This window comes from Phascolarctos cinereus, unplaced genomic scaffold (genome assembly GCF_003287225.1).
Source record: "Phascolarctos cinereus isolate Bilbo 61053 unplaced genomic scaffold, phaCin_HiC Scaffold_726;HRSCAF=1367, whole genome shotgun sequence".
NCBI classification, from domain to species: domain Eukaryota; kingdom Metazoa; phylum Chordata; class Mammalia; order Diprotodontia; family Phascolarctidae; genus Phascolarctos; species Phascolarctos cinereus.
Genome location: NW_027556098.1, coordinates 362664690 through 362678312, shown reverse-complemented (window position 1 = coordinate 362678312; position 13623 = coordinate 362664690). Strand labels below are relative to the sequence as shown.

At 48.4% G+C, this 13623-nt stretch overlaps 1 protein-coding gene across 1 annotated transcript in view; it reads left to right on the top strand.

The window, feature by feature from the left end:
• Positions 1-1174: 1174 nt before the first annotated feature.
• The window catches only part of RIMS3 (regulating synaptic membrane exocytosis 3), a 30866-nt gene continuing 18417 nt past the window's right edge, over positions 1175-13623 (top strand). Inside the window, exons 1-3 of the mRNA XM_020982996.2 lie at positions 1175-1420; positions 2305-2476; positions 5643-5896. Of these exons, the coding sequence (XP_020838655.1) occupies positions 5674-5896 (223 nt within the window). The 5' untranslated portion in view covers positions 1175-1420; positions 2305-2476; positions 5643-5673. The remainder of the gene's footprint in view (positions 1421-2304; positions 2477-5642; positions 5897-13623) is intronic.

Genomic DNA, 13623 nt, shown 5'->3' with positions numbered 1-13623 from the left:
GCTTTCAAGTTTTTGCTCCTCCTTTTTCCTCTATGCCTGAAATGTCTGCCTTCCCTCCATCGCATTCACTTAGTCTTGAAAGCTTAATTCAAAGGCCGCTTCCTCCAGGAAGCTTCATCCTGATTTGGGTAATGACACTCCTTCTCAGATGGCATGTAGCACTACTTAATTGTGTAACACTCTGACGCTGTTAGGTAGTCATTTGTGGCATAGTTGTCTGTTGAGGTCCCTCTGTGAGACTTGTGTATTCTGCAGGAGTAGGAAGGGAGCTTGTGTTCTCTAAAATGTGCTTACTCTCCAGCAGTGAGTCCAGGGGGCTGCCTATAGTGAGCACTTAATAACTCTTTGTTGAATTGAATAGACACACCCCTAGCTGTAGTCCCTTCATCCAGCCACGTGCTTCTACATCTCAGCCTGGAAACACCCAAAGGAGAGGTCGATCTGGGAACCTGAGGGAAACAGAAGAAGAAAGAATGAGTCTTTGGTAGTGGGAATGGGAGATACCAGATCAGTGACTTCCAGTCCAGGAGATTGGTATTGGGCTGGCTGGATGCTGTGACCCTCTTTGCCTGTCCAGCTCTGCCAGAAAGCTTTGTAGTTCTGCCTTCCTGTCCCTGGGCTCTACTAAATTAATTCCTGATTGAGTTACTACTAGTCTGGCTGTGTGATTGTGGTTGAGTTCCTTCATCTCAGTAGGCTTCAGTTTACTCTTCTGTAAATGGGAGACCAATAACATAAAGTCCTTTTGGGCAGGGTTTGTTTCATTTTTACTTAGCAAAGTGCCTTGCACATAGTAGGTGCTTAATATATGTTTGTTGAATGTCTAAGGGCCCTTCAACTTCTATACACCTATAAGATTCTGTGATCTTAGTCAAGTCATTGCACCCTCTTTGGGGCCTCACTTTCCTCTTTTATGAAAAGGTGGAAGGGTATATGGTGGTGGATAATCTCTGAGCACCTTTTCAGCTCTCTGGGTTTGAGTTTCTGTTCCAAGAAAAGAGGAGAGAATGGGATCTCAAGGAACCCCAATCCAGCTTGGGCTGTGCCCCTTACCCCCCCCCAATCCCTTCCTGGGTCGGGCTGGAGAATTGGGTCAGCATGGTTGCCATGGTGATGAGATCTGCTCCCGCCCCCGCCCCCTCCCTCCGGAAACCTTGCTATGCTCCTCCTTTGTCGTCCCCCCTCCTGCCGCCAGACTAGGCTCTGTGTGAGTGTGTGTGTATGTGTGTGTGTGCTTGCAAGCATACGTGTATGTCTGTGTGGGGGAGGGAGAGACAGAGACAGAGAGAGAGAGAGAGAGAGAGAGAGAGAGAGAGAGAGAGAGAGAGAGAGAGAGACAGGGAGAGAGAGACAGGGAGAGAGAGATGGACGCATGGGCTCAGAGCTCTGCCTGAACCTCGCCCTCAGACTGCAGTTGCCGGTAAGACATCCCAATGCCTGCAGCCATGTGTGTGTGTGTGTGTGTGTGTGTGTGTGTTGTGTGTGCTTGCCTGCCCGTGTGTCTCTCAGCTTGTCTCTGTGTGTCTTCCCGTGTGTTTGCATGCAAGCCTCTATGGCCACCTCTCTGTGAGCATCTCCCTGGGGTCCAGCCCTCTGTGGTTGCGTGTGTGAGTGTGCTTGTCATGATCCCGCTGTGTGTGCTTCTGGTTGGGGAGCTGTTGGCCTGGACTCTGGGGAGACAATCCCTTACAACCCAGGGCAGACACGTGCTCCCAGCGCCTTGCTCTATTCCTTGGCCATCTTCAGGTCTCTTAGGGCGTGTACTCAGAGTACATCTGCTGGGGTTGTGCTTGTGTGTGTATGTGTGCGTGTACCTGTCTTTCTGTGTGTGTCCCTGTGTGCATGTGTTTCACTCTGTGCTCTGTGTATACTTGTCTCTATGTCACTTTGTGCCTGTGGCTGTTGATGAGCTTCCTGCTTCCTGGACACACCTGTGAGGCTACAGTGACCGTGTCCCCAGCCTCCAGCCTTGGGAGGAGCCCAGGCAGGAAGGAGCTGGTGCTAGTCGTGAGCTGGGGTGGTAGGGGGGAGTACAGTTGGGGCACCTATCAGGTCTGGGACCTGTTCTGTTCCTAGCAGCAGAGCCGGCAGGCCTGAAGCCAGGCAGACAAACCCAGGATTTCATCCTCCACAATTGGCTCTTGAAACCCCAACTGGGATGATACTTCTCCTCCAGGCAGTGGGAGGGGGGATGCCAGGTCCTCTGGGCCCCTGGATTATACAGATGGGGCGGGGCTCTGGGCAAGAGGCCACCCTGGGGGCCCCTCCTCATTCTAACCCTTCCTTGGATACCATCTCCCTCAGGGAGCCTGTCCTGATCACTTTGGGGTAGCTGTGAGTGGACTTGGCTGCTAAATCAGAGGCTCAGCTCCAATGCTTCTGGAGTACAAGCTCCTAAGAGGGGCCCCCGGCAGCAGCGGTGGCAGCGCTGATTCCACGGGGGATGCCAAGGACCACACCCACATTTTCCAGTTTGGTGAGTTTAAGGTTTTTTGTTTGTTTTTTATGGGAAGGGGATGGGTCACTCATCTCCCCTCCACTAGAGAGGAACCAGGGCCCATACCAACTAGTAGTCCCTGAACAACTGGGTGAAACGGGCACATCGGCAACATTCATTGTACACCTACTGCGTGCAAGGCCCTTGTTCTCAGCTCTTGGGATTGAAAGATAAAATCCACAAAAGCTCAGGGTGTGCCTTTGGAGAGAGGGTCGCCTGTGAAGTTGTTACTCCTGATCCTCTGATGGCTGGAGAGGAGCTACTGCTGTATTAGGAAATGGCCTCTCATTTGCCTTGTGTTTTGAGGTAGTTCCCTTGACTTCTCTGGAATCCTCATTGATCCACCTGTGAAATGGGACTGAGAATCCAAACTCAGCGTCCCTCGGATTGCTGTGTGACCTCATGCAGGTCCTTTCCTGGCTCTGAGCCTTGTTTTCTTCATCTGTAAGATGGGGGAGCGGGGGGGGTGAGATGTGATGATATGTAAGATCTTCCACTTCTGACATTCTGTTCCCAGGCCCTTCAGGCTTGTATAAGAGTATAAGTTCAGCCCCAGGGAACAGGCTGCCCTGCTGGCTTGTTGGGAGGGCTGGTTGACCAGTCAAGATGGACAGATAGATGTACTTGACAAGCGTGGGCCTTGTAGAAAGCCCCTCCCTGCATTGGCTGGGGCTGGAGCCAAGGCTGAAGGGAGCTGTCCTACTGGACAATGATGAGAGATGAGCAGGCAGAGGGCAAATGGATTCATGCCAGATCTTTGAACACACATCCAAGTCTCTCAGCATTAAGACCTTGGGCTGGTGATCAAGCAGCCAGAGCTAGAAATGGCACACTAGGGACTGGATCAGAGGTGGGAGGACCCTGTGGTCCTTGGCTTTTGAGGGCAGGATATGAGGAGCCAATCCTTCCTACTCTAATAGTCTAAGGGTTTTCTCTGAGGGAGCAGCAGAAGTGGAGATGAGATAAGGACTTCATAGCAGGTAAGACTTACAACCTGAAGCCCTCTAACTAGGTACATAAAGGAGGCAACGGAAACATGTAGGGGAAATTACTTCCCTGGGAGAGGGAGATTCCCATTTGGCTAAGAAAGAAGGGATGGAAAAAATGGGTTATCAAATCCACCCAAGAGGTACTGGGTATTTTTGTTTCAGTTTTTGGTTTCTAGATCTCTATCTCTGTCTGGGCCTCAACTTCCACATTTATGAAATGTTGGCGCTAGGCAGGAGAGTCTAAAATGATTCCAGCTCTGACAATCTATGTTCTCACATTCTGGGCTCTCGGGCTTTTAGCTTGTAATCTATGCTCTATTTTATCATCCTGTATCCATCCTCTTCCTGCTCTGACGCTGTGCTCTGTGTTCTAAATTCGTGCCTGCTGCGATGTTCTATGTTCTGTGTTCCAAGGTCCCTTCTACCTCTCCATTCTGTGTTCTATGTTCAAAGATTGCTTCCTGCAGTGTAGTCTATGTTTATGCCTTTTCACTTCCAACATCGTGTATTCTAATGTCCTGTCCAACTCGAACATTCTAAGTCCCCTGTTCTAAGGTTCCTTCCAGCTTTAACATTCTAGCTTCCATTTTCAAACATTCTAAGTTCAAGGATTCCTTCCATCCCTAATATTTTATGTTCAAAGTTCTCAAATTGTCTCCCATGATGACAGTCTATTATGTAGATCCCTGATAGCTCTGCTATGTGTTCTCTCGTCTGCCCTAAGCTCCACCCCTCCAGTCCGTTCCTCACCTATGATCCAGGGGAATGAGCATGCCAGATGGGGTGGGCATAGGCAAGGGCCAGGGTTTTGGAAGGCCTAGAAAGAGTGCTAAGGGAGTAGAGGTATGTCCCTTAGGGGAGAGAAGCTGCCTTGGGAGCTCTTTTCCTGGGAGTATAAGCCCCTGAAACCTGAGTCCCCAGGGTTGTGCATGAATACCAAGTAAACAGGGAAAAGAAGAAGGGAGCCCGGTAGGAATCAAGTCAAGAAGTATTTATAAAGTGCCTCCTATGTTCTAGGCACTGTGATAAGCACTGATACAGGGTAAATAGCTCCAGTCTTGTAATTAGGAGGCCTACTTCTAGTCCCCTGACTCACTTTGTGATCTTGATCAAATCCCTATCTCTCTCTGGGCCTCAGTGTCCTCGTCTGTGAAATGGTATAGTGGATAGAGAACTGGGTTTGGAGATGGAGGACCTAGATTCAAATCTCCCTCTTCCACTTACTACCTCTGTGACTTTGGGCAAGGAACAACTTCTCTGAGCCTCAGTTTCTCCATCTGTAAAAAGGGTGGAATTGGCTAGGTAGCCTTTAAGTTCCCTTCTTGCTCTAAATCTAGGGTCTCTAAGCATCCTTCCAGTTCTCACCTCTATGACTTTCCTATGGACTAAATGTGCTGGGGCTTAGGTGACTGGGTCACCACTGTCCTCACCCTCTCCAAATTCCCAGATAGGTCAGGTCCCTCAGCACATATTAATGTTGTCTGATCCCCAGGATTCAGGGATTATGAGGTAGCTCACACTGGGTCGAGCTGACAGTTTGCCTTTCCTGGAAGTCAGAGGATCTGCCCAATGAGAAGAGGAGGGATGTCAATTATTCACAAGGGGGAAGAAAAATGAGCCACCAAGCTGGCTGAGCGGGATTCCATCCCCTTACCTGTTCTCGGCACTTCCTGGAGGTGGCAGCCACTGACCAGCCTACATACCGTTTCTGCGACTTCTAGCTGGACTTCAGGTTGGGGAGGGGGACTTGCAAAGGCTACCTTTAATCCTGCCGCCTAAGGGACACACAGCCTTACCTTTAGGGATCCCCTCTTCCTAGTCCAGGGCAAGGAGGCATGGAAATGTCTTAAAGGAGCCCCTATTCTGAGGGGGAAAGCATGGTCCTGTGCTCGGGGAGCCCCTGAACTAAGGGAAATAGAGTCTTGCCCTAGAGCAGACTCCAGGCTAAGCAGGAGATAGATCGTCGGGTGTTCTCGTCCCCAGTGGGCACAGATGGAGCCACTGCCTGCTCCCAGGACAGCAAAAACATATTCCCACCACCTGCCCTGGGTCCGGTTCCTGGACTACAGCTGCAGCTGAAGGCTCAGGGTCAGGCTAGAATTGGGCTTGGGGACAGGGCTTTGGTGACAAGTGGCCCCTCTCCTTCCTGTCTCCAGTGCTGCCTGTGGGCCCAACACCTCCAGGACCATGTTTGATGGGGAGCCAGGCACAGGCCCAGCAGCATCCTCACGGAATGTGATACGCAGCTCCAGCATCAGCGGTGAGGTGTTTGGTGGTGGCGGGGAGCAGACCGGGGGCACAGCTGGGGCCAGCACTGCCAAGAAGCGCCGCAGCAGTCTGGGGGCCAAGATGGCGGCCATCGTGGGCTTGACCCAGAGAAGCCGGAGCTCCCTACAGCTACCCCAGCCAGGTAAGGAGACGGGTCTTGGGGCAGCTGAGGGCCAGTAGTGGCCAGGCGTCTGTACGGAGGCCTAGGCGAAACTAGAAGCTTGTGTGCGTGCTTGTGCATGTGTGTGTGTGTGTGTGTGTGTGTGTGTGTGTGTGTGTGTAAGAGAGAGAGAGTATATATGTGTGTGTATGAAAGAGAAAGAGAGAGTATATGTGTGTGTGTGTGAAAGAGAAAGAGAGAGAGTATAAGTGTGTGTGTGTGTGTGTGTGTGAAAGAGAGAGAGTATGTGTGTGTGTGTGTGTGTGTGTGAAAGAGAAAGAGAGTATATATGTGTGTGTATGAAAGAGAAAGAGAGAGTATATGTGTGTGTGTGAAAGAGAGAGAGAGAGAAAGGGAGAGAGAGAGAGAAAGAGAGAGAGAGAGAAAGAGAAAGGGAGAGAGAGAGAAAGAGAGAGAGAGTATATGTGTGTGTGTGTGAAAGAGAAAGAGAGAGAGTATATGTGTGTGTGTGTGTGTGTGAAAGAGAGAGAGTATGTGTGTGTGTGTGTGAAAGAGAAAGAGAGTATATATGTGTGTGTATGAAAGAGAAAGAGTATATATGTGTGTGTGTGACAGAGAGAGAGTATGTGTGTGTGTGTGTGTGTGTGTATGTGAAAGAGAGAGAGGGAGAAAGAGAGAGTGTATATATATATGTGTGTGTGTGTGTGTGTGTGTGTGTGTGTGTGTGTGTGGCATATCTGCCAATAAGCTTTGTGAGGGGAAACTCGCTCTGGGAAGCCCAGCACTGTGCATAAAGGCACAAAGGGTTTCGCAGTCATACAACACACAGACAAAAGCATAAATATCATTGCCTAAGAGGTCACCTACAGGGAGTCAGATACAGTCACACATATAACATAGGTGCAGTAGTTAGGTGCGCAACCATGTCCATATAGACTCGTGCATAATTTTTCAATCCATCAACCAATTAAAAGTCAAAAAGCGTTTTATTAAACGCCTCCAACATGCCAGACACTTTGCCGGGTGTTGGGTACACAAAGACAAAAGTGAAATGGCCCCTGCCTTCACGGAGGTCATATTCTGGATATGTGAGAGACATGTCCATACATTTTATATGCAGGCATATACAGCTACAAGGAGATTTTGGAAGGGAGGATACTAGCAGGTGGAAGGATTAGGAAGTCTCATGGAAAATGGAGCTGGAGCTGAATTTGGAAGGAAATTAGGGATTCTAAGGAGAAAAGGGGAGGAGGCAGTGCATTTCAGGCATGGGGGATGGCTAGTGACAGCTAGAACTCAGAGATGGCAAATGAAGCGGTGCATGAGGAATAGCCGGAAAGCTCATTTGACTAGACAGTGGAGCACATGAAAGGGCTGTGTAAACAAGGCTGGAAAGGTGGTTCGGGGCCAGCTTGGGAAGGCTGTAAGTATCTACCAGAGGTGTTTGTATTTGCTCCTGGAAGTAATAGGGGGCCAATAAAGTTTATTGAGGAAGGATGTGGTGGTGACATGGGCAGACTTGGGCAACTCCAGCTGTTCTCAGTAAGGTCAAGTCACCAAGCCCAGAGGAGTTGTGTCTTACTGGACTGAAAGGACTTATGGGTGTGGTTGCTGAACACCACTGGGGCTTCTTGAGAGACTGGGGAGAATGGGAGAGGAGTCTCTTAGGATGAACATAAGCAAATGTTCTGACTTTCAAAAGAGGAAAGAAGAGGGAACCTGACAATGCAATCTTTATTAGCTATCTCATGGGTTCATTGCGAATATCAAAGGAGTTAGAGATGTCAAATGCTTCATAACCTTAAAATGAAATATGAATGATAGCTATTGGTAGTGTCGTTGTTGGTAGAAGTAGTAGTACTCGGACAGCATAGACTTTTTTTTAACAGCACAGATTATTAAAGGGATGATTTGTGAGCATTTAGAAAGGCAAGCCATAATCACAAAGTCATCATGGATTCATCCAGAACAAGTCATGCCAGACCAAGTTCACTTCCTTTTTTTTTCTTTTAGACAATTGGGATTAAGTGACTTGCCCAGAGTCACACAGTTAGTAGGTGTCAAGTGTTTGGTCTGAGGCTGGATTTGAACTCAGGTCCTCCTGACTTCAGGGCCAGTGCTCTATCCACTGCACCTCCTAGCTGCCCCATCACTTCTTTTTTTGACAGGGTAGCTAGATGATAGGTCAGAGGAAAGATGTAAACATTGTACTCTTGGACTTAAGTGCTCAGCACATGGGGCACACATTAGGTGCTTAATAAGTGTTTTCTGGTTGAGTGAGTGATTGATTAAGCAAATCACTTGACAAAGTTTCTTGTGATATCTGTACTTGTGGGTACATATTAGAACTGTAATTTGGAACTAAACCCGGAGACTGGTGGTTAATGGATAAATGTCATCCTAGACAGAGGCTTAGCAGTATGCTACAGGGCTCTATTCTTGGCCCTGTTGTATTCAATATTTTTGTCACTATCCTAGATGAAGAAGTAGGTGATATGCTCGTCCAATTGACAGGTGACATGAAGCTTGGAGGGAAAGGTAACGAACACACTGGCAGAATTGGGATCATAAATGCTTGCATGAGGGTAAAATGATGGGTCATGTTTAATAAGATGGATTTTAATAAAGATAAGCCATTCACTCTGGGGGAAAAAAAAACACATAAATGTGGGAATGGGGCAGATATGGCCAGGCAGCCATTGGTATGAAAAAAGGTCTAGGGGTCTTAGCGGACTTCAAGCTCAGTGTAAGTCATGGCAGTGTAAGAGTCATGGCAGCCTGAACAATGAACATGATCTTCATCTGCATGAAAGGGGGAGCAGTGGCCAAAGGAAGGAAGATGATAGCTCCACTGTCTTCTGGTGTGATCAGACAACATCTGGCGTATTGTGTTCAGGCCTGGGCACCACATTTAAGGACAACATTGATAGGCTGGAGACAGTACAGAAAAAAAAATGACCAGGATGGGGAGGGGCCTAGAGTCTAGATGATAGGTGGAAAAGTTTAAAGAACCAGGTATGTTTAGCCTAGAGAAGATAAAGCTTAGGAAGGGATGTGGTCACCGTCTCCAAGTATCTGAGAGGCTGCCATGGAAGAGAGATTAGATTTATTCTCTTTCTGTGTCAGGCAGATACACATATCATAGACATACTCAGTCGGAGACAGATCAGTCCTAGATCCTTAGAGATAGCAGAGTCCTTAGACACCAACTAACTCAACCCCTTCATTCAACAGAGAAGGAAACTGAGGTCCAGAGATGAGGAATGGGTCTTCTTCAAGGTTACACAGTCAGTGAGTGAGTGGAAGAGCTGGGATTTGTCCACACGTTTGACAGCTCTGTGTCCAGAAAGCTCTGTCTCCTACATCAGTCACACATATGTCTTAGTCACATATAGCAACATAAAAGCTATAAATGTACACGATCACCCAGGATCACGTGCCCATACACATCACAGACACCCCACACACAATTCCTCTCTTTCTTCCTTCCTTTCTTTCTCTTACACACATACACACACCCATCACACTCCGAATCACTGCCACCCCCTGTTGGCTGCAGGTTTGTGACACCCCAGACGCCAGCTGGTTTTGTTTTAAAACCTCTTCTTGCTTATTTTTTCTCAGAATAGCAACACCTCCCCCAGCCAATCTCAAAATAGGCCGCCAGGAACTGGCGGGGGGAGGGGAAAAATAAGAGGGAGAGAATCGAGAAACTCCGGGGAAATGCTCCCCAAAGCTCCAGGTGGCTGTTGGAAAACTCCTTCCCACCTCCCTTAAAATGTATCTGTGAGAGGAGGGGAGCCAGCCTCACTAGGATTTCATCTTCCCTTCTGTGGGGCAGGAACTTTATAGAGCTTGGTTAGGGTGGCTTCGTAGAGTGGTTTGTTTGTCTCTTCATGCTTTCTCAGAGATATTGTGGTCAGAGGAATGATGGGGCTGGGCTGAGGTTAGGCCAGGGAATGTTGTCTGGGGACTCAGGACATAAGAGTGCAGGCTGTGTGTTTGCGGGTAAGGAACCAAGGAGTCAGGAAGCATGACTGTTAGTCAAGGAGCTGAAGTGTGAGGAGATGTTGAGGGCTGGGAAGATTGAGGTTTAGGGGAGTTGGGGCTAGATCAGGAGAGACGGAGGAATGGAGTTTGATAGACGTTAAGGAGGTTGTGAGAGGAAGCTGGGAAATAGGTTGAACGTAGTTGGAGTTTGAGGGGTTCCTGAGGAGGGGAGAAGCAATCAGGGAAAAAGAAGCCCCAGGCCCATAAGGTAGAGATGCATCAGTCAGCCAGTCAGTCAGTCAAGAAATGTTTATTAGGTGCCTACTATGTGCCAGGCACTATGCTAAGTGCTAGGCAAATTAAGACAAAAATAAAACAATCCTCATCCTCAAGGTGCTGCATCCTGGGGGGAAATGCTTGTGCACATGTACAAAAGAAACACAAGATAGGAAAGCACCACAAATTGGGAAGAAGGTAGGAAACCCTCATGTAGAACTGAGCTTTGAAGGAACTTGGGTACTCTAAGAGGTGGAGCAAGAAAGCATTCTAGGCTGGGGAGACAGGCTTTTCAAAGATGCAGAGTCAGGAAATGGAAGGTCTGGTATGAGAAGCAGCAAGATCAGAGAAGAAGTGAACAGTCCCTTTCGATCTGAATACTTCTTCTGGATTATAAGGTTCAATGCTGGGAACCACATATTTTTGTTTGTGTTTTTTGTTTGTTTGGTTGGGTTTTTTTGTTAGGCAATTGGAGGTGAAGTGACTTGCCCAGGGTCACACAGCTAGTAAATGTCAAGTGTCTGGCCTGAGATCAGATTTAAACTCAGGTCCTCCTCCTGACTCCAGGGCCAGTGCTCTATCCACTGTGCCATCTAGCTACCCCTTGGGTACCACATTTTAAGAAGGACTTTAGGGGTTCCAGAGTTTGGGAGCAGTAGGCTTTGGAGGAGTTGAGGTTTGAACCCCAGGAGTCAGGCTGAATTGCCAAGAGCAAGGATGGAGGTAGGCAGCAGCTCCAGCCACCTCTGGATGCAAATAGAGCAGTGTCCATGTCACTGCTTGACAACACCTCTATTGTCAATGCCAGAGCAGGTAGAATGGACTGGGAGCAGGCCCATAAGAACTCCAAAAGGCAGGATGACTGTGATCAGACCTCAGCTCGAAATCCTATGATGCCAAGTATCCAGGTACCGGGAGCTCAGCTTCTGGGAAGGGGAGGAAAAAGCTTGAGGCCCATGGATATCACTGGCAATAGAGGGACTGTTTCTCTTCTCCCTTCCCCAGGTCTGAGGAATACAGCTAATCTGAAGGAAAGGATAGAGCCAAAGAGAGGAAGGGGGCTGTCCAGCAGTCCTATGCCTCAGTCAGAACATATCTGAAATATTGTGACAAGCTGCACAGAACCCAGAGAAGAACCAGGGTGGGAAAGAGACTGGAGACCATGTCAAAAGTTGAAGGGGGTTAGTCTAAAGGCAGCTTATGATTATCGTTTTCAAGTATTTGAAGGATACCTATTGGAAAAGAGGAATTAGGCTTGTTATACTTGGCTTCAGACAGCAGGACTAGGAGCAGCATGTGGAAATTGGAAAGAGATTTCATCTCAATTTAAGGAGGAATCTTCCTAATGATTAGAGCTCTCTAAAAGTGGAATGACTTGCCTTTAAATGTATTAGGCTCCCTATCACTGGATGAGGATGTAAGCTGACCACTTGCTCAGAGTCTTATAGAAGGGATTCTTATTCACGGAGAAGCGGGACCAGACGATCTCTTAGGTCTTTCCAATTCTGGCACTGTAGTCCTTTGAAAGGTGTCCTTGAGCTTTTTTTGCTTCAGCACCTGGGACAGCAGCCCTCCTTCCTCTGCCCCTGGTCCTGTTCTGATAGGAAGGATGGGGCCTTGGGTGGTCACTTCTGCCCTGGACAGGGGGATGAGGTTTAGGTACATGCACATGAGACTATGGATTCCAAAATGGGAAGTAATATTATGCAGGGGAAAGAGTGCTGTCTTTGCAGCCTGGAGGCCTGAGTCAAGTCCTGTGTAACAAAAGTGCTATGTAACATTGATCTTATCCTGAGCCTTAGTTTCCCCATTTCTAAAATAAGATTGTTGGACTCCATGATCTCTTCCAATTCTGTCATTCTCTGGCGCACACGCGCGCACACACACACACACACACATTCAGAGAGGGAGATTATTGAACAATCCTCTTCCATGCCTCATTAGAAATATGGGGGAAGAGGAAATGGGAAGATGAGAGGAGAGAAAACCTCCAGAAGGCAAGTTGAAATCTTTCCTGGGCCAGGGAAATACCCCCCAGCTCTTTTGTTTAATGCCCTCTTTCGTGGGGGGTAAGGAGGCATTCTTCCTCCTATCCATCTGGTTCTGCCTCTGCATTTAGAGTGTCAACTGGAGATGGAGTTCTGTGAGGCCTGGAGTCTGAGCAGTCCTGGCTGGATCACCCTTATCCTCCACCCTGAGGTTTCATCCTCATAATTTTCAGCAGGTTTGATGCTCCTCCGGCCTGGCCTTATTCTCAGCTAAGTCCTGTCTCCACTTCCTGACTCCAGTCCTAATAACTCTACCTCTGCAGACAGGGAACTTATGTGTGAAACTGCAACCCTGAAGTGATTAGTATGACTTTGTGGTTGTGTCACCCTATGACTATAATGGTTTCAAGTGATTGAATTTATAGTCAGAGGACCTGCGTTCAAATTCTGGCTCTGCCATTTATCAGCTGTGTGACCTTGGGCAAGTCACTTTCTTTTGGTTTTCCCATGTGTAAAATGAGATGGTGAGCCTAAATTATGTCTAAAGTCCTTCCAGCTCTAAATCCTATGTCATATTTATGTCTTTAATGTTTAAAAATGGCTCTGCATAACCTATGGTTTTATGATTTCGACTGTAACGGTTACTGTGTGACCATGAGTGACTATTGGTGTCTGTAACTGTCATTGTGCAGCTGTACCTATGACACTGCCTGTGTGGCCGTGTGTTGCGCGCTGAGCAGCTGTACTGATGCTGGGTTACTATATTTAAAAAGGACAGTTGGGTCTCGTGTGTTTGTGTGTGTGTGTGTGTGTGTGTGTGTGTGTGTGTGTGTGAGAAATTACTATCCTGCTGTTGTGTGACAGGGTGTCACTATGTGTTAGACTGTAACACACTATGTGTGTGAACGGTTATTGTCTACCTGTGTGCTGCTGTTGTACAAGCCCCTGGGAGCCACACACACTTTAGAGGATGTATGTTATTCTCTCTGGGTGTTTCTGTTGGGGGAGAGGGTCCCACAGCTTACGTAGGCCCAGGCTACTTTCAGCCAGTACGCTCTCTTTTCTCCCCCCACTCCCCAATCTCCCCATTCTGAAGGTAAACGGACAATAACGACTCCATCCCGGGGGAGGGAAGGGGGGGGGAAGCGTTCTCTGTCCAGGAAGGATGTTACCATGGTAGCCAACACTTGCGTCTCAAGCAAAGCAGTGTCCCACCCTACCATCCCCAGTAAACTGCGCGTCTGAACCCCTCCACACTCCGCCCATGTTTATGTCAGTGCATGGGACCCTCCTCTGGTGGGCCACGCCCCGAGGTAAGCGCCCTCCCTTTGGGTCCCCCCTCCCTCCCTTCTCCCTTGATTGGTGGACATGTGGTTAATTTCCTTCATTCCCACACACCCCTCCCAGCAACAGCCAATGCATTCGACCAAGCCCATTCTTTTCCCCTCAACATTCTTCTCCCCCCCCCCAACAGTTGCAGCCTGGGGGATTGTG